The 22205-nt window shown below is 27.1% G+C and overlaps 1 protein-coding gene across 2 annotated transcripts in view; it reads right to left on the bottom strand.

Moving 5' to 3' along the window:
• The window catches only part of LOC100197818 (small subunit processome component 20 homolog), a 61182-nt gene that overhangs the window by 18003 nt on the left and 20974 nt on the right, over nt 1–22205 (bottom strand). For both annotated transcript variants that reach the window (XM_065788988.1, XM_065788989.1), the window contains exons 8-21: nt 21932–22124; nt 21391–21828; nt 21125–21285; nt 20029–20228; nt 13076–13216; nt 7476–7756; nt 6235–6982; nt 5533–5667; nt 4586–4860; nt 4377–4506; nt 4089–4228; nt 3752–4007; nt 3451–3618; nt 2267–3186 (exon numbers count right to left, since the gene is read on the bottom strand). In XM_065788988.1, coding sequence (XP_065645060.1) covers nt 2267–3186; nt 3451–3618; nt 3752–4007; nt 4089–4228; nt 4377–4506; nt 4586–4860; nt 5533–5667; nt 6235–6982; nt 7476–7756; nt 13076–13216; nt 20029–20228; nt 21125–21285; nt 21391–21828; nt 21932–22124 — 4186 coding nt within the window. The remainder of the gene's footprint in view (nt 1–2266; nt 3187–3450; nt 3619–3751; nt 4008–4088; nt 4229–4376; nt 4507–4585; nt 4861–5532; nt 5668–6234; nt 6983–7475; nt 7757–13075; nt 13217–20028; nt 20229–21124; nt 21286–21390; nt 21829–21931; nt 22125–22205) is intronic.

Raw genomic sequence — 22205 nt, 5'->3', positions numbered from 1 at the left:
TTGAAAATCCATAAGCATAAGCATTTAAACAAATTAAGAAAAGGTGTAAGAACATTTGCAAGTGCAACAACAGCCCTTAAAAATAGAAGGTAAGCTTATTCTTTACACTTATTTTTTATTCCAAAAAAATTCTCAAGGGACATCAGTAGACATTAAGTAGATGCTAAATACTGTACATTATTATTTAAGTTAATTAGACTTAAGAAACCATTCTGGAAAAGGTAGTACGCTGAACATGATGATATTGTCATTAGAGGCAAGAGAGAGTTGGAATGAATAGAGCACTAAAATTGTACTAGGGAGATGGCAGCAGGTCATTCAAGTAAACATTTTTTTATTACATTTTTTTTTTTTAAACTTAACCTTGGTATAAAAAGATATATTGTCAATTTTATTTTTAACTATCCAACGACTAGGTATTTATTCTTGAAAAAGTTTTGCACATTTATATAGTTGGTTATGTGACATCTATTCTTAATTTTAAAACTTTTTTAATACCAGATACTTTAGGTAATAAGTTGATTGGTTGTATTATAATGAAAAACTATGAAAAAATAAGAAATGGGGTATGGTTTGTTAATATTGTAACAGAAAGAATTTTCAATTGTGAAGAAACATCACAGTTTGTAAAATATGTTATAGATGATACTGCCACTGGGTTGGTTTTAGCTGAAAAGAAGAACCATATAAAAAAAAGATTTGTGATAAATTTGTTGATAAATTATCAGGTGAGTCAATGTTCACTGTGGCTTTGAGAGTTAAGTTTTTAAAAAGTGAAATGTAATACTTTAATTTTTAGGAGAGGTTTCATTGGGTCAAGCAGTTCTTGCTTGCAAAAGCATAACAATCCAGATAGCACCAAAAAAAAAAACGGTCAATAACATTAAAAACTTGATCATCTCAACAACAAGGAATGGTTTGCAAGAAAACCGTTCGTTATCGGCTGCATATAGGAAGCTCAACAAACATCTCACTGAGCAAGGTATAAAGCACCCAGTCATTTTTTTATCATATGGTCATTCGTCATGATTTGACTTTAAAGCTCTTAATTTTTGCTTAAAAAGTAAAACAATTTATTTGTCTCCACCTGATACTACTGGAGTCACACAGCTACTTGACCAATCAAAAGCTCCAAGTCATTTACTAGTATAGCTTGTTGCATTGATAACATGATTTTTATCAGATTTTTAGATAAAATTTTAGTTTTGTGCTATTTTTTTCACTTATATTTATTTTATGTTATTCAAAAATTATATTGTTAATAATATTGTATAATTAAAAGCTATTTTTATCTATTTTAAGCATAGTGGCCCCTTTAAAAACTACAACATTTTTTAGTGTTAGTAATTAGTTTATATTGTGTTGTTGTAATATTGGAACAGTTTATATGGTGGATTGGAACAGGTCTAGAATTATCTAGAAATGAGATGATTGCTTACTAAAAAACAAATTTTTAAACATTACAAGGTCATAATGCATAAATTCGAACTTTTTAAAAACAAAAAATTTGGTTCACATTCACTCTTTTGAGATTTTTAGATTATAAAAGAATTTAATTTTTAATTAATAAGTCATCTAGAATGTCTAGAGATACTGGTCTAATCATTGTTTAAAAAATTTCAATGACATTAGTGGAACCCATAGCTGAAAATGTACATGTGAAGTATTTAAGGGGGTATGTGTTTTTCAGGGTAATCTACTGATAATACCATTTTTATTTTTTCACTTATTTGATACCATTTTTATTTTTTCACTATTTATATTTTCTTTTATTATATTATATTTTATTATACCACTTCTCAAGTAATCAATATTTTTTTATTGATTTTGAACAGTTTTTATTGACAATAAACTTACAGTCGTTATTATAATTATTAATTTATTTATTTTTTATTTTTATTTACTAAAGTTAATATTAGTTTTAGTATTTTACTTTTTTTATTATGTTAAAATTATGTTTGTAATGATTTCTACTATTTATATGTAACAAGACATAATTGTATAATTGTTGTCTAGTAAGATTATATTTCTATTATTATTGCAATTAACAAGTAACAGTAATGTTGTCTAGTAACATTGCATTTCTATTATTATTGCAATTAACAAGTAACTATAGTGTTGTCTAGTAACATTGCATTTCTACTGTTATTATAATTTACAAGTAAAAGCGGTATTGTCCAGTAACACTATATTTCTACTAATATTGTACACTATATAGTAGCAATACCAATAGGGACACAATAAAGTTACTAACCATTGTACTTACGTTAGGTTTGAAACATAAAAGTTTAAAAAATTCGCCATTTTCTTCCCAAGTGGATAATCAAGTAAATATTGCATCATAAGTTGTCGGCATAGCAACCGAATTGTTTCATCATGATCTCTTACACTTAACTCTTTAATTTTTGACATTACATCATGAACTTCATTTCCAGTTATTTTACGAGAAAGAATGGCTTTTAAAAGTATCAAAGCAGTAGATTGGCGAGAGGAATTATAAATATCTTCTTCCACAAAAGAAAGTAAAATCTGTAATTGACTATTTGTTACTTTGAATACTGTAGTATCTCTTATTAAAACTGTCATAGCCTTGAATGAAACTGAAACCAATTCAAAATTATCACCTTTTGTCTCACAATTACGTGCATACTTTTTCAAAATTACAAACAAACATTTTGCAAATTCTGGTATCAAAGCATCCATGGAAGGAAGTTTATACTTGATAGCATACAACAAGCACCGTGTAGCTAAAGTTACAATGCGTATGTATTTTGATGAAGTACTATTCAATAATATTTTTACAAATGGGTCCAACAATTTGATATGTTGCTCTGAAGATGGAAGAACTTTCTGTTGCTTTAAAGCAGTCTGTAAAAGTTGAAGTCCGAATTCTACTAGAATATGCTCATTTGTATGTTTACTAATGACAGGAACCTTGCCACTACGACAAGGTGTCATTGGAACTAAAAATATATCATCTTGTTTTATATTTTCTTTTTTGGCTTCATTTTTTTCAGATCTGTCTTCAGAAAATAAAAGAACAAGTGTATTTGATACAAGACCATAAATAAATATTAAAAGATCATCAACACAGATTCCTTTATTTTGATGAAGACCAACTGCTATCAAACGCAATGTCTCTTCAATACTATGAATTTCTTTATGGTTAGTAGACTTTATAAGAATCTAAATGAAATAACTAAATTTATAAATAGTTAAAATGGAAAGTGAGGTAATGCAAAATGAAAGAGTCAATCCATGCACACTCATCACCATCACATTTTGTTGTAATTTAAAATAGCAGATCAATACAGTATTATTTTTTAAATGTGTGTATACACGTATGTATAAAATTTGTGTTTATGTGCATATATATATATATGTACATACATACACATATACAAATTTTTTCCTAAAAGTTTTCCTTAAATAAAAAGTAAAATACAAGACCTCTTGTAATGGAGAAATAATTTCAATAATACAGCTTGATGATATAAATTTTGCAAGTATCTCAATACATTCAATGCTTTTTTTTGATTTTGCTTCATGAAGCTTTGTTGTAATACCAGCTATTTCCTTTTCTTCTGAAACATTGCCAAAATATTGTTCTATTAAAATCTAAAAAACCAAAGTTAAATAGTTTTAACTTTATTTAATGCAAAAAAGATGAAACAAAAAGGATGAAATAAATAAACAAAAGAATTGTGTACCAATATTAAAAAAATATTTGAAATAATCAAAGACTTTTTACCGCAGTCACTAGTTTAACACAACTATCCAAGTCACCAGATTGAAGAACATCTTTCATTCCAACAAGCAATGAATGAACTGTGTAACCAAGTATATGAAGCTGATATCCCCGCAATAAGACACTTCTCATCTCATTGAAAACCATAAATAAATAAGAAGGACCAAGAGAAAGACAAACATTCAGCAAGGTGTCTCTAGCTATATCACGAACATCTCGTGCATGACTACGAAGTGACTGTGACACACGCAACAAAAGGCTGAAAGAGTAACTCAAAGAATTAAAAAGCAAAATAAATTTATTAACCAAAAAAAAAAAAAAAAAGTAATAATGAAGTTACCCTGGTAAATGAACTTTAAGGATTTCAACAGGCAATTTTTGCAGAAGTTTGACAACAGCAACTGTTACAGGTATCTTCATAATATCTTCATCATCTTCTTTTTGATTTTTACTCAATTTATGAAAATCAGAAACTTTTGACTAAAAAAATATCCCTAAAAATCAACACAAGCCACGACAACAGTTCGTGAGATAAAAAATTAACAACACAAATAATAAATACATTAAACAACAAATACAAGACAAAGAACCATTTCAACAAATAGAAATAAGAAATAAAATAATTTACCTTTTTTTTCAAAAAGTTTTGAAGTCGTGGAAGAAACTTTATTGATACAACATTAAGAATTGTCTCAGCTTGTTTATTTGTTTCAGTATTCATATCAAAATGAAAATTGTTCAATATAGCTATCATAACTCTGAATCATAGAAAGAAAAAAATCAAACTTTTTTATCAAAATTGATTAAAAATATTAATCAATTACCTCATTACATTACCTTGTTACAGTCTTTTGATTATGTTTGTCTGTTCTTAACAGTTTAAGATAATTGCTTAAAACCATAGAATACTTTGCCCATGGTAAACATTTCATTATACTTCCTATGGCTGAAATGGATTCACTTAGCAGATTATGATCTTTTGTAACAGCAAGACTCTCAAATATATTATGACTAATCAATGGAAGGATAAATGAAAACATTGTTGAAGCAGAAAGTTTTCCCTCATTGCAAAGTTTTGATATCTGATGTACAGCTCTAATGCGACGATGGACCTAAATTGCATCATTTTGCATAAATTTGCATAAAATTTATGCATAGATTTAAAAAAAAAAAAAGGTTCAATATATTTAAATTCCTATCTAATAATCTAATTATAGTCAATTCCAAAATTAAATTTTACCTAAAAACCTAAAAAATAAAAAAACAACATAAGTATATAATTATATCAAACATAAAAGCAAAGTATAAATATCAAGTATGTCATAAAGCGTAACATTTTTTTAAAAATTGTTTAGAGCAACTTTATGTTCTTCTATTGTTGTTGCTGTGCTACAAACTTTAATGCTTATTTTTCTGAATACTATTTTCAAAACTGCAGCAACAAAAGATTTTTTTTTTAAATTTATCTACCTATAATAATCCATTCATTCAAAATTTTAAACTTAACAAACAATACAAATGGATATTATTAATTTAAATAAAAACTTCTGAAACTTATTGATTGTTTAGGTTTTAAGTAAAAAGTAACAACTCTATTTGTAATTTAAATCACTCATTTCAGTTCATTTCTTTATTGCCTAAAAAAATTACTAAGCATATTTTTAGCATTACATTATTTTAGGTGATATATGATTTTTTACTGTAACATTGTTTGAACTCAAACCATTAAATAGTTTTACTATGGTATAAACAAAAAGAAATTTCTCATAAGTTTAAAAAATTACCTGAATATGTTTCATGTTCTCAAAAAAACATGTTTCCGGATCCTCAGACCATAACAGTTTCATCTCACTAAAGCATGATTTGTCATATGTCTTTACTAATAATGCAAGAATACCTAAGTACTCGTATCTAACTGCCTAAACAAAATATATTCAAGTAAATTTGCATAAAAAGAGGTAAAAACTTAGTGGCTGAACTAAAAATTATCTAAATAAATTGTATCTAAATTAAATTAGAAGTAATTCTTAATCTAAAAATACAAAATAAACCAAAAAAAGGAAGAAAAAAATTTTGAAGTAAAAAAATTAAAAATTTTTTTTTTGAATTTTTTTAAGTTTAAAAAAAAACTTTTTTGATTTTCAAAAATATATGCATATGGCAGATTTTCACTTTTAATCTCTAGTTGTGTGCCTGAAAATCTACCATAATCTTACTATTGCCATAACCATTTATGAAATATAATTGCATTTAAAAAAATTTAATGCTGTATACTACAATAGAATAAGGTATAACAAATACAACATTTTTTGCATGTCGGTAAAATAAAACCAAATAAATCACCCTAAACATATCTTAACATCCATCACCCAAATTTAAAAGTCTTTGAAAAATTGAAATAAATTAATAATTTCAAAAAAAAAAAAAAAAAAAAAAATTCAAATTTAAAACTTAATTTTTTTAGATTTGTATAAAAAAGTGTTTACCTCTTTCTTAGATTTTAATCCTTGTTTAATGGTTGGAAGCAAAACCTTAAGAATGATTGAGTTATACATCTCCATTTTGTGACAAGCTGATTGATGTATAATTTTTTGGATACAACTATTGGAAGCATCTCTAATAGACATATCATCTGTGGTTGATATAAAGAACAAACAATTGTAAAGGACAGGTAAAATCTCTTTAACACTCCAGTGTGATATTTCTTCACCTATTTTTCTAAAAGCATCAAGCCTTCTGTCAAAGTCAGGTTCTTCTAGACGCTTTTTATCCCAGGAATTCAAATCTTGGATTAACTGACTAAGATTCACCATTTCATTACTTTTAAGTGCTAAATCATGATAAAAATCACAAAGCATCTGGCGAGCTTTTCGACATGTTACAGAATGAAACAAAAATGGAAACTTGGATAAATATTGCTGAACGCAAGAAACATTAACTACCATGTTTTTTAAAGATGTTATTATAAATACTTGAGTGTCTTCTGAAGATACACATTGTAAAATCGGGAATAATACTTCTACAATGCTGTTACAAATTGACTCATCATTGACCAACATGCTTATTTTTGATAAAACAGCTAATTGAATCTCAGGCAAAAATTTGCTAAATTTTTGTTTTGTTTTAATATTCAAATCTTTAGTTTTTTCTATAAGTTTTTCGCCCACATGTTTAATAATTATTGGAACAAAAGGTTGAACGATCTGTATGCCAAATGGTTTATTACAATCAAAGCTAAACAGAACTAATTTAAATTAAATCAAGTTAAATTTAGACTAGATAAGTAAATATTAGACTTTATTATCAAACAGTTTTTATTTCTAAAAGTTAAAGAATTTAAGAAAATTTTTTTTTTTGGAGAAATACATGAACACATATGAACACACAAACATATTAAGGGAGGTGGGTGGGTTTGAAAAAAGCAAAAATTTTATGATCCCTTTTTGGGTAGAGTGGAAAAGTTGCCACTATTCACGAGTAACTTCTGTTCAAAAACCATCCGGTTTTTCTATTGGCTTAACAATAAAATGTCATTGATAATAATATAATGAAATGAGGATAGACAAAAGTATGTGTACATACAGGTAGTATCTACATAAAAGATATTTATTACAGCAAAAAACGCTCTCTCTAAAAAGTTATAAAAACTGTTTTTAAAAATAAAAAAATGTTTAAACTTATGATTTTCAATTAATAAAAGCTAAATAAAATAAATAACTTTAATTACTTTTTCACATACTCTTGTGCCAAAGGTTTTTCATCATTTTTATCATTATTAATGTAATCTTCTGTTGATAACAAATTTAATGCAATTTTCATAATATTTTTTTCAATTATATAGCTTATAGACTTCTGTTTTAAAATATTGAAAGTGTGTGTAAGCAGAGATTGGTGTTCCTTTGATGCAATATGCAATAAAGGATGATATCTTCTGTGTTCACTCAAAACCATAATTAAACGAAATAAAGGTGTTACATTTTGGGTACATTCAATAGAAAGTAGTGAAATCTAAATTATAGTAACAAACATATAAATAATTATATAAATATATTTAAGATAATAATAAATTGAATTTTTTTGCCTATGCTATGCTTAAAACTATGTATATGTGTGTGCGGAGGCATGTGTATGTATATCAGCCCTCAGAATTAGGTAAAAAAAGGTTGGCAAAAATTTGCAGACCAAAAACTGTGTTATGCCAGCATCAGGTTGACAAAAAATTTATAAACGAGGTTCTATAAATCGAACTTTTAGCATAAAACTGACAGATAAACAATCACTGAGTTCATTGATTTTTTTCAAACATCACTATTTGCTTAAAATTTTGAAAAATGAATGCAGCATTTTACCATTTTATAAGGAATTTAAATAAAACATTAGTTTTAATGCATTAATTTGCATTTAAACAATAAAACACAATTAATTAAAAAAAATAAAAACTTTTGCAGATTTTAACTATTTTATTTATAAATTAAAAATTAAAAAAAAAAAGTAAAACAACAACAGTTGTTTTGGTGTTTTACTTTATTGATTTTATAAGGAATTTAAATAATATATATTCAATAAAAAAGTGTTTGTCAGTGATTTATCTAGCTGATTTTAAAACTAGTATATTGGTTTCAGCACCAAAATTAATCTGCCAAAACTTTAACATACTCTAGTTTAAAAATAAATATAATTCTGATACAAGTTCTTTTAAAATATTAAATTAATAAAATTTATTTTTTAGTTTGATGAATACAAATAAACAAACAAACAAATTAAAAAAAAGGGAGAAAAAAAAAAAAAAAACGATATTTATAACTCTTCAAAATAAACTTTTTAAAACTTGCGTTGAAAAACTCTAAGTAATTAATCGACAAATTGTTTCAAATTATATTTGTAATTGAACTTTAATTCTATATTTAATTTAATATAATATATATATATATATACATATATATATATATATATATATATATATATATATATATATATATATATATATGCAATTTTGTTAAAATACTGAAAGAGAAATAGTTTCATATTTTGCAAAAACAAACGTGACATTTGTTTTTGCAAAATAGTCCCTAAGAGATTTTAAAGTTAGTGGTGGTGGGGGAGGCAAGTGGATTCTTTTGATATGCTTGGATTGTTCTGGAAATCCGTTTTGACTTTTTAAACTGAACTTTTGGTTTTCTGCTTTTGATGCTAATTATTTTCATTCATAACTTTATCTTTATATAGAAAAGATTTAACTTTTCAATAATAATACAGCAAAATATTTGATTTTTCAAATATTTATGATTTAAAAAATTTTTCTTTATCATTTAGAATCAAGAAATCTTTTTTACCTTTTAATGAGAACAGTATGCAAACTAATAAAGCAGTGACTACTAAAAAAAAGAGATAATGATTTTGATGTGCGAAATGAAGAATGTGGAAGACCACCAAAAAAGTTTGAAGACACAGAATTGCAAGTAATACTGGATGAAGATGACACTTTAAGTCAAAAACAAATGGCAGAAATGTTAAATGTTTCACAACCAGCAATTTCTGACTGTTTAAAAGCTATGGGAAAGATCCAAAGTGCGGGAAATGGGTGCCACATGAATTGAATGACAGGCAAATGGAAAAGCGAAAAACCACATGTGAAATGTTGCTGTTACGACACGAAAGGAAGTCAGAATTGCATCGAATTGTGACTAGTGATGAAAAATGGATTTATTTTAAGAATCCCAAACGCAAAAGATCATGGGTAAATCCAGGAGAAGCATCAACATCGACTGCAAAGCCTGATTAATTTGAAAAAAAGATAATGCTCTGTGTTTGGTGGGACCAGAAGGGAGTGGTGTATCATGAACTTCAAAAACCTGGCGAAACTGTTGATACGCAACACTACCCACAACAAATGATCAATTTGACATGGAAAGGTAATTTTGTTGCATGATAATGCTCCAAGTCATACAATAAAAGCGGTCAAGGAAATGATAACATCACTTGGCTGGGAAGAGTTACCTCACCCGCCCTATTCACCAGACTTGGCTCTTTCCGACTACCATTTGTTTTCATTGATAGGACACACATTAAATGAGCAACACTTCAATTCCTACGAAGAAGTCAAAAAATAGGTCTTCGAATGGTTTGCCTCAAAAAACGATCAGTTTTATTAACGTGGTATCCACAAATTGCCATATATATACACCTAATTGATTATTTGATATTATGAATTGTAAAAAAATTAAATGATTAATAAATTAAATACAACACATTGCCAAAAAAAATACTTAGTTAAAAACAATTCGAAGATGGTGTAAATTTATACACCCTTACAGTTATTTTAATATAGAAAAGATTTAATTTTTCAATAAAATAATACAGCAAAATATTTGATTTTTCAAATATTTAAAATTTTTAAAACAAACAAAACATTCTGCTTTTGTCATTTAGAATCAAGAAATCTTTTTTTTACCCATTTAACAAGAAAAAAGAAGACATTTAATTTTCTAAAATTTTGAAAAACTAATACTTGTTCTAAAAGTGAAATGTTAGCCGTATCTTGGGATGTCCCACTATCACTTGATCCTGTTTCAAAAACCCTTGTGGAAAACTAATCAAATTTTCGAATAACTTGTTTAAAAAAAGTGCATAAATAAAGGAAATTACATAATTCTTATAATTATATAACTGATAAATTGAATGAAATTTGTTTCCTTATAACATGATTGTTGAAAGTAAGTTATTACTTTATTTAGAAGTATCACTTAATTTTGTAAAAACGTTAAAAAAGATTAAAAATACTAATTACAAGCAATTTTTATTAATTCCAACCAATTTTTTTTTTTTTTTTATGTGTTAAGATTTTTTTCCTTTTTCAAGTAAAGCTTTTTTTGTAAATATCTCCATTATCATTTTTCCTGTAAATATCTACATTGTTCATTTTTTTTTTGGAAATGATTTGTAAAAATAAAGCTTTTTTTGTGCATTTTTGAAAGGTTCTCAAAACATCTAAAAAGCAGTGGTCAAATGAAAATAGATATTTATATTTATTTTAACTTACTATGCTCGCTGTTTCTTAGTAATTGGAACAAAAAATAACCTTTTCGCACAAAGTTGCTCAAGTAGGCCAAATAAGACCAAGTAGCCAAATGTCAATTTTGCAAGGTGAGGAGATTGTAGAGTTGAGAGATATTCAAACAATAAGTTTATTTTTGGACACTAAAACCCTGAACTGTTTGATCAAATATATTCCATATAGCCTCAGCTGTTGGGTGGCTCAACAAAGAATCTTAAGGCATGCAATGCCATCCATGGCCTTTAATGCAATCTGTTTTTCAAGATAGACTAGTTGCAATGCAGAAATTTTAATTGACCTGATAATCCATTTTACGCCACATATTTATACCACATATTTATACTTAATTCATAGAAACTTCTCATAGGTTTTCATAACTTTGTAGGAACTTTTAGAAAAATGACTCATTACTATATAGCTAAACCAATAGATGATTGAATAACTTTAAATGATTGAATTATAGCCATCATCTAGTTAGGTTAAAAAACTCCTAGTAAAACTTTATAAATTTTTAAACTAAAAATGATAAAATAAGACTTATAATAAAGATTCAAAAACAAGTATACACATATATATACACATATTCAGCTCTAAGAACTAGAGTCAGCATTTGGCAATGCCAACCTGACAGTGCCTGAGGTCTGTAATTTTTTCTGAACTCAGAATTTTAAAATTTTATTTTAATTGTTATATCAAATAAATTAAAAACGGATAAAAGTTTTATTTAAATTCTAAATAAAATAATTAAAATAAAGAAGGTAAAATGGAGGTTTTATTTAAATTATGAACCAATTAATTTAAAAAACACTACAGAAAACAAACGTTTCATTTTAATTCCTATTTAAATTTCAAATGAGAACCTTTTATTTAAATTGTAAACAAAACAATAAAAATAAAAATGGAAAAACAAGCATTTTACTAATTTTAAATAAAATCTTCAAAACGTTTGATGATTTCATTGAGAGAAAAGTCTGCAAATTCGGCGTTTATTTTTCTGTAAATTCTATGCTAAACCTTCACAAGTTTGTCAATTTATTGAACCCTGATTCAAAATTTGGTGCCCACTTGATGCCAACCTAAAGCCTCAAAAAGACTTTAGATTAGCAATTTATTGCCAACCTTATTTTTCCTAAATCCGAGGACTACTTAATTCCAAGGGCTATTTGAATATGCATCCAGATGAGCTTTATAATAAACAATTTTAAATGGAAAACCAAACATTTTAATCAGTCAAAAACTTAACTTTTCATAATCTCACAGTTAGTTCATATTCTGATAACAAGAAATTCATTTATGCATTTAAACAAAATAAATTCAAATACATAAGAACAAACTTTTTATAATCGAAAAAATTTGATTAATGAACTAAACTTCTTAATTAAACAGATAAATCATTTAAGTAATCTGCATTTATTTAAAAGTGGTACTGATTGGCCAATAAGATTTTTGAGTGGTACTGACTGACCAATAAGATTTTTGAGTGGTACATTAATAATTTTATTAGAACACTTTTCATTAATATTATTTTTTTAATTTATGAAAAATTTTAAAAATTTTAGTTCAATAAACATTTAAATAATAAACTTTTAATCAATAAGTATACTTAAACTATGTCAAATATGTCTCAACATGCAGTAACAGAGTATGTTATATACAATGTTATATTAAAAATACAATTGTATGTTGAGACATACAGTTAAATTGTATGTATTCAAATAAAGCATTTCTTGGTGATACTCATGGTCCAAAAAGTACATGAGTTAATTTTAAAAATAGCCTAGCCCGACCTGTTAGACAAATCAGCAAACGTAATTTTTGTTTGACCAGGTTATTTTGTATCAAAATTGCTTTAAGACATGATGCTTTTTGACAATTTATTTTCATAAAAACTTTTACCTTTTACCTAAAACTTTTTTATTTTATTTTTTAAAACCATTTTTTAATATAAAAATTTGAGTTGAGATTGCTTCAAATAGTTAAAAAAAAAACAAAAAACTTTTGAGATATATGGTTTTTGCCCATAAAATTTAGCGGTTGCTCAACTCGCTGCTTGTATCAAAATCCAAAATTCAGTTAATTTGCTTCAATAAAATCAAACTCTTTTTTTTTTTTTAATTCTAGACTGAGTATTTATTTACAATTTTAGAACTCAAAGTCTATCTGTCTAAATGTTAGTCTGTTCTGTTAGAAATAGATCTGTCTAAATGTTTGTTATGTTTGAAATGCAAATGTCTGAATGTTTGTTTATGTTAGAAGTTAATTAAATGATTTACTTGTGGCCAAATCACACCAGAAAATATTTTTTCAAGATATTCATCATATTGAAAATCAACCAGTCTTTTAAAAATCTCTAACAACTTAGTTGTACCTCCGTGTCGCAATGATTTAATTCTTCCCAAATAACTTGGATCAATCTAAAATAATTCAATATATTTTATGTATGTATACAATATATGTATATATATATATATATATATATATATATATATATATATATTATTTTAAAACATCAAGAAATACAGTTTCTCTCAATACAAATAATATTATTTTATAAGAAATTTTCGCTGGGTTATAGATACCAGCATCATCAGCTTGTAAAATGTTACAATAATTTTTAATCGTTATAGTTTATATAAAATTGTTACTATTGACGTCAGCGGTTGAATGGCTTCTTTTGATTTTTAAATTTTAAAAATGGCGTCCAAAACATAGTTTTTACATATTGGCCTTCATCAAGGTTAATTCCGCCGTTTCGCGCAGAGCACATGTTGTTTTGTATTTCTAACGCCTCTCTAATTTTTCTTTCAAACTTTTTATTTTCTACTTTTAACGTTCTTGTTTTTTCCCAAATAATATTTTCTTTGCAAAAGGTTTTATGATATGCTAATGCAGATTGATTAGGCTTGTTTTCATTAATGCTCTTCTGATGTTGATGCATCCGCGTACTTACCTGCATTTTTGTTTCACCTATGTAGACTTTGGAGCAGTTGCATTTTATTATATACGTTCCAGGTTGGCTGTTACTTGGTAGTTTTGTTTTGTTTTTTGATGTTAATAAAGATCTTAAATTTGGGTTTGATTTAAATACTGCTCTGTACCCTGCTTTTCGGAATATTTTTCGAAGTTTTGGTGAAAGGCCTGGTACCCAAGGTAAAGACACTACAGGAAGATTGTTGCATTCTGATGGAATTTTGTTTTTATTTTGTCTTTTTTGATGGAATTGGTGTGTAATATTCCTCAATAGCTTTTCATCGTACCCATTTTCAATAAACATGTCAATTAAAAAATTTATTTCGTTTTGCAAATGATGTTTACTACAGATGGAGTAAGCTCTGTGGAGAAAACCTTTAAATATAGCTGTTAAAATATTTGGATCGTGATTTGAATGCGGTTTAATTTGAATGTTAGTGATTGCCTCTTTTCGATATACTTTGTACTCATATTTTCCTAGTGTGTTATTTGTAATGGTTATGTCAAGAAAGTTAAGCGTTTTTGTTTCGTTTTCAACTTCAATTGTGTATTGTATTGCAGGATGTTGTTGATTTAAAATATCTTGGAACTGTTTTGCTTGTTTGATGTTAGGAAATCTTGCATGACTATCGTCAACGTATCTTAAAAATGATTTTAGATTAATTGCCGGATTTTGTGTCAAAGCCATTTTAAAAGCCATTTTAATTTGACACAAAATCCGGCACTTAATCTAAAATCATTTTTAAGATACGTTGACGATAGTCATGCAAGATTTCCTAACATCAAACAAGCAAAACAGTTCCAAGATATTTTAAATCAACAACATCCTGCAATACAATACACAATTGAAGTTGAAAACGAAACAAAAACGCTTAACTTTCTTGACATAACCATTACAAATAACACACTAGGAAAATATGAGTACAAAGTATATCGAAAAGAGGCAATCACTAACATTCAAATTAAACCGCATTCAAATCACGATCCAAATATTTTAACAGCTATATTTAAAGGTTTTCTCCACAGAGCTTACTCCATCTGTAGTAAACATCATTTGCAAAACGAAATAAATTTTTTAATTGACATGTTTATTGAAAATGGGTACGATGAAAAGCTATTGAGGAATATTACACACCAATTCCATCAAAAAAGACAAAATAAAAACAAAATTCCATCAGAATGCAACAATCTTCCTGTAGTGTCTTTACCTTGGGTACCAGGCCTTTCACCAAAACTTCGAAAAATATTCCGAAAAGCAGGGTACAGAGCAGTATTTAAATCAAACCCAAATTTAAGATCTTTATTAACATCAAAAAACAAAACAAAACTACCAAGTAACAGCCAACCTGGAACGTATATAATAAAATGCAACTGCTCCAAAGTCTACATAGGTGAAACAAAAATGCAGGTAAGTACGCGGATGCATCAACATCAGAAGAGCATTAATGAAAACAAGCCTAATCAATCTGCATTAGCATATCATAAAACCTTTTGCAAAGAAAATATTATTTGGGAAAAAACAAGAACGTTAAAAGTAGAAAATAAAAAGTTTGAAAGAAAAATTAGAGAGGCGTTAGAAATACAAAACAACATGTGCTCTGCGCGAAACGGCGGAATTAACCTTGATGAAGGCCAATATGTAAAAACTATGTTTTGGACGCCATTTTTAAAATTTAAAAATCAAAAGAAGCCATTCAACCGCTGACGTCAATAGTAACAATTTTATATAAACTATAACGATTAAAAATTATTGTAACATTTTACAAGCTGATGATGCTGGTATCTATAACCCAGCGAAAATTTCTTATAAAATAATATTATTTGTATTGAGAGAAACTGTATTTCTTGATGTTTTAAAATAATATATAATATACTCTCATACAAGATGTCATCTTTCAAATATATATATATATATATATATATATATATATATATATATATATATATATATATATACATATATATATATATATATACATATATATATACATATACATATACATATAAACATATACATATACATATAAACATATACATATACATATAAACATATACATAAATATATATATGTATATATATATATATATATATATATATATATATATATATATATATATATTTTTACATTATATATATATACATATATTTTATGTTAATTTACTTTCCCAAGGCTGAGAAGGCCACTACAGTCGAGGGGTCTACTTTTGCTGTGGTTACAATCCTCTCTTAACTCTATAACTCTGAAACATGAATCTTGACAAACAAGGCCCCTGTGCAGAGAAACAAATTGAGAGCGGTACTAACAGGGATGAGGTGGGGGTTAAACTCAGAACTTATATATACAATATATAGTTTAGTTTAGATTATTCAGTAATCAAATTTTACAAAAATATTATAAAGTTTGACGAAGCTTGGCACTAGGCTATGCTATGCTGATGAGTTTGATATGTATAGTACTATTGTTTGCGATTGTTTTTGACTTGTTGCAGTTGAAGCATAAACTTGTGGTTCTGTCTTAGATCATACTATGTTGATTTGGAGAAGGGATATCGTTGTGGTACATAAAAATCTACTAGTTCAAGGTTTTGATTGATTTTGAATTCGTTTATAAAATTCCATCTTTTCCTCCTCTATTGACAGTTCTTGACAGTCTTGACAGTCCCAGTGCTTCTAATCTTTTTTCATAAATATATTGTCTCAGGGAGTTTATTAAATTTGTTGAACGAAGTAAAATTTGCTCTAATTTGTCAATATTGCCATTAAGGTGTGATGGCTTGGATTGCAAACTCTAGATAAGATCAAGATGTATAAAGTGGATAATATTTGCCAGAGGAATACACCGCATCCGCTGAATGATTCTTTTAGTACACCAAATTTCCTGTTTGCTTTTGCTGCTGCTGCATCTACTTGTGATCTTAATTTCAAATCATTGGCCACAAAAATACTAAGCTCACATTCAACTGCAGTATATTTTAATGAATGACAAAGTCCGTCTTGGCCTAATATTGTGTAATAATGTATTGATTTATTTTTTTTGAGACCAACATGCTAACCTTGCACTTATCATGGTAGTGCATCAGCTGGTGTTTTTATAATTAGTATAGACAACATTGGCTTTGGTTGGTTTTGATTAGTGGCTTCAGTACAAATGTTGCGAGATTATAACAGATTCATTATGCATCCTTTTCATTTCACAAAACCATGCAGAAACTTTAGTAATTGAACCATTGGTTAGTAAGTGATCAGAGATTCCCTCAATCCCTCAAGTATTTTATGTGGTATTGATGTTTTCGAGACTTGTCTTTAGTTACTACAATTTGACTTACATCCATTTTTAACATTAACATAACCAATTTCTTCTACATATCTGGAACTTCCGAAGTTGCAATTGAGGAATTAAAGATAAGTGTTAGGGTTACTGCAAAAATGTCATTCAACGGTGAGACTCCAGCTGAATTTAAAAAACCACTTAAAGCTATTTTGTTTTCATTGTCATTATTTGTTTCAGAATGTTCACAGCCTGTAATTATGACGTTTCTTTCGTATAAACTTCTGTTTTTTTCCTCTGTTGTGCAAGCATTTATTACGAGTTGTTTTTTGTTAAGTTGAGTTTCCAAAAAGAGCAGTTGCAAATGTTTTAGCAGTTGGATTTGTTGCATTTATGACAGTATTTTTTTGGGCCTTGACTTCCACTTTCAAGTTTTCTATTTCAATATATATATATATATATATATATAAATATATATATATATATATATATATATATATATATATATATATATATATATATATATATATATATATGTATTTATATAAGGATGTATCAAACACCCCCTACTTTCAAAAAAAAAGATCAAGCCCTATTCTCAAAACTTTTTATTGGTTCTCCCAAACAACTTTTTTGAAAAATGTAATTGGATTTAGGGGGGCCACCTCAAGTCTGTATTTTGCAATGTGACCCTGAATGCCAAAATAAATAAATAAAAAAAAAATAATTATAATAAAAAATTCTTGTAAAAATTCTTTATATTTAGTGAAAAATGTCTATACAGTAAAATCCAAAATAATTACTTTTTCATAAAACAACTCTTTTAAAAATGTTTATATAATTTTGTTTCTTTTTGAGACCCACCATGAAATTTAAAATTTTTTTTGGCATTTAGCGTTATATTGTAAAATTTAGACTTAAGGGCTACCTTCTGAATTTCACAATAAACCCAATTACATTTTGAAAAAAATGTAATTGAGTTTAGAGGGTGTGTGTGTGTAACCACATAAAAAACTTTTAATCTCTTGAGCAGTCATTAAAACAAATTACTTAAATTTTGAACTAATTTTCCTGACCACAAACTACATTAAATTAGAGGGTTAAAATTAAAATTGAAAACTTTTAATTATAATACAAGTGAAGAGTGTTTTTCCTTCCTTTTTAAATGCCATATTTTACATGTTTTGAGAAGAAAAAAACGAAAAACAAATGGTCATACAAAATATTTTTTGAAGCTCAATAATTTTGTAATTGTAAATAAAGATGACAAATAATTTTTTTATTCATACTATTGTTAGATTAGTACCTCTTTCAATAAAAAATCAAAATGATGAAAAAACCTAATCTTTAAAAAAATGGACTAAACTTCTTTAATTTTGAACAAGTGTCATGTATACACTTTATATATTAACGCATATTCTAAATGTTGAATAATCTGTTTTAGAATGCAAGCAACATGTGGATGTAATTCAAATAGTTTTGAGTGTAAACCTTAAATTTTTAGGAAAAGAAGAAATAAAAAAGAAGAATAAAACAAAAAATATTTTTGCCCTGATTTTATTTTTACAAATAATAATGCCTAATAAAACCTGCCAAAACTCACATTCAATGTCTTTGTGCACATTACTATTTTTAGCAATTAATGGGTTTTAAACTTGTTCAACAATTGAGTCACACAACATGTGACATTTTTAAAGTTACTTTTATTATTACAATTTACTTAAACTTTTCTAAAACTTTTTAATTGTTACACTTTTTTGAATCCTTATTATAGCTGCCAACAGTTAGCATTATAGCTGCCAACAGTTAGCAATATAGCTGCCAACAGTTAGCAATATAGCTGCCAACAGTTAGCAATATAAGCTGCCAATAATTAGCAATATAGCTGCCAACAGTTAGCAATATAGCTGCCAACATTTTGTATTTTGTACATATTTGTAACAAATTGAAAACAAAGTTAAACCTGTTTTATTTTCCAAGTTTGAGCCTTGCAACTATCCTGAGCCTCTCTCCCATCTGAATTGTTTTTTTTTTAAATTAACTACTACTTTATGTTGATTAATTATTAAGTGCAGTATAACCATGTGGTAATTGTTGTATGTATGTGGTAGAAATATTGTGGTATAAACTTTGTATGTGGCAGTAGACTAGTGGTAGAACCTACAATCAAAAGGTTCAAGTTTATATCCAAATAGTTCAAGTTCAAATTTACTCTAGTATATTTCTAGTGATGAAATTCTGTCGCAAAAACAGGATCTTTGTCTAAGAAAATTGAAGTATTCTAAAAGTAGTTTCTTTTTTTTTTTTAGTTTTGCTAAAGCTGTTGATTTCAGAGAGCCTCTTTAATTGGAGTATCAGTTAAAATTAAGAGAGCTTTTTGTGAGCACCTTTGTATTTTTCTAAACAAACTTATTTAGAAGGGGTGCACACTTTTTACGTTCAGAGAAATGCTTACATTTTTGCTGACTTCAATATTTCTCTTTATTTCTACTAAAACTGGATTGATATCGGGTGCTTCATGATTGGGTCTGTTTTAGTTTCTACTGAAACTGGATTGATGTTTAGTGTTTCAGGATAAGTTCTGGTAATTTCTACTAAAACTGGATTGATGTTAAGTGTTTCAGGATTGGGTCTGTTTGTAATCAGGTATAAAAATAATCTTCATCCTTCATCACTGAAAAACCACTAATGATGATAACTTGCAGATTTCTTTTTTTTTTCTTCAATAATTGAAGTAGTCTTGAAGTAGCTCAGTTTCTCTGTGCAGCAATGTTCAATCTGGTTTGTGTTTTATAGTTTGAAAGAAAAAAATTAGGAACAAAAAAAAACTTGAGTAGCCTTCTTGACTGTAGCAACTTCATCTGGAGCCTGGACTCCATATTGAGCCTAAGGCAAGTAAGTTTCAATAACAAAAATCTATTGCATTTTAAAATATTATATACATTATATTAATATATATATAAAGTATTATAAACATTGCTAAGTTACCTGGTCTTTATATACATTTAAGCAAGTGCAACTCATCCATATTATTGACAAAAGATTATCAAATAGTAGTGGTAGGAACGGCTTTGCTAATTTGTCTAATCTATTTACGACATCTGACAGCATATTTAAAAAACCAGCTTGTCGACGCAAGGGAATAACAGATGAAATATCTAATTCAACACAATTGGCAATGTCGAACTCTATAAAAAAATTAACAGCCATAATCAAAATTTAAAAAACATTTTTAAGTATTGCAACAAAATCTCAAAACAATTTTTTCAAATACAAGCAGCTGCCAAGTCAAATGGATCTGAATATGCTGCCATGAAGTGCATTAAATTCTTGTAAAAAAATATCTTTTCAAAAGAAGGAAATTTTATAACCAAGACAATAGCACTGTTGCAAATAAAATTGTTTTACTTGCATGAAGACTGAACTAATTTTTTATCTTGTATGAGGAACTAAATTCTTTTTTCTATGCGGGTTAAATTTAATTTTTTTTTTTTTTTTGTATAAGGACTGAATTAACTTTTTTATCTTGTATAAAGAATGAATTGTTTATTTTTTTTTGTATGAGAACTGAATTTAATTTATATCTTGTAAAAGGACTGAATTAAATTTTTTTTTAAAGTATAAGAGATTTTAAATTTACTCAAAAAACTATGTTTAAACAATAGCACATTTTGTCTAAAGCATTCTTGGCTAATGGTTTAAGCTACTAATAAACTTTGAGCTTTTTGAATAATTCTTTTCTTTCTATTTTGTACTCATCAATAGTTTTTTCTGTCATTTCCCATTATCAAACCCTCAATTCATCATTGCAGCTGCATAGAGCTTCAAAATAAAACATCTTGAACTAAATAGTTGCATAAACACATAAAACATCTTGAACTATATAGTTGTGTAAACACATTGCCTAATTTTTTTTTATAGCTTTCTCTTATGTGGGTTGAATTGAATGAATTATAATGATATTTTTTAAAATTTTGTAAAAATATTTTTATCAACAAAACACATTTGTAGTTAAATTTGTAAAAAAACTATACTAACATAAGCTTTTAAAGAATATATATACTTCAAAAATATATAAAACCACCTTGGTATTGCTTAAAGGGCTCCATTATTATATCAATAAAAGTTTGAATTTCACTTTTTGAACAGTTAGATAAAAACTGCATGATAACATTTCTTCTAGCAGATTTAGATTTTCCACTTGCACCAAGGCCAGACTTTCTAAGCAACTTTCCGTAAAGTAGCCTGGAAATAATAAATAATTTTATATAAAATTAACTTTACATATAACTTAAATGTGATAAGAGTTGAAATACTATAGTAAAAATAAATAAAAATAAAAATGACTACCTAATTAAAATCGGCATAAGGTCTGATCTATGCTCTTCCTTTAACACTTCATTTTCTTTATCAGTTGAAAATAAAAGCAGTTCATCCCTGAAAGTTGCATCATTCATTAGCTTTTTAAAATTTTCAGCATATGGCTTTAGATATCGAAATTTGTAGGTCATCAAACAATCAATAGTTAAGCTTTGTATTTCATTATCTTTACTGATTAGAAAATCAAGATAAAGTTGATAAATCTTTGGCTCTTTGACTAGACCACGAGGGTGTTTAAACAACTTGAACAGATTAAGGTATGCACACAGAGTTTTAATTTTCGTTTTTCTATCTACTTTATTCATTAGGAATTCATTAGTGTCTTCATTAGGAAGTTTAAATTGAGCTACTTCTTTTCTTAGATCCTGTTTTTGCGACAGAACTTCATCACTAGATGTATACTCTTTTCTAAAAAAAAATATTTAGAAAATACATTTGAAAACCATATGTAAGTGCACACATACACACACATATGCATATTGATTATTAATTAATTCATATATGAACATACTGTATAAATTCAAAAAAAATTGGAACAACATCTCGTGATTTTCTTTCAACTAATGGTGCAAATTTTGTCATAGCATTTAAAAGCAAGATTCGAAAATTCTTGTAATCAGCTCTTACATCAGAACTTTTACTCAATTTAAAGTACTTTTCAAATACAGAATTTAAAGTCATTGAGTTTTGAATACACGGTGACTCTATGTTTAAAAAAGAAATTTAAATTTTTTTTCCACAAGTTATAAGTAAAACAAATACAGAAAACAAAAAAATTTAACTGA

The sequence above is a fragment of the Hydra vulgaris genome, chromosome 01, assembly GCF_038396675.1.
Source record: "Hydra vulgaris chromosome 01, alternate assembly HydraT2T_AEP".
Classification (NCBI taxonomy): Eukaryota; Metazoa; Cnidaria; class Hydrozoa; order Anthoathecata; family Hydridae; genus Hydra; species Hydra vulgaris.
The sequence above is the reverse complement of the archived record's forward strand: the minus strand, read 5'-3'. Positions and strand labels throughout refer to the sequence as shown.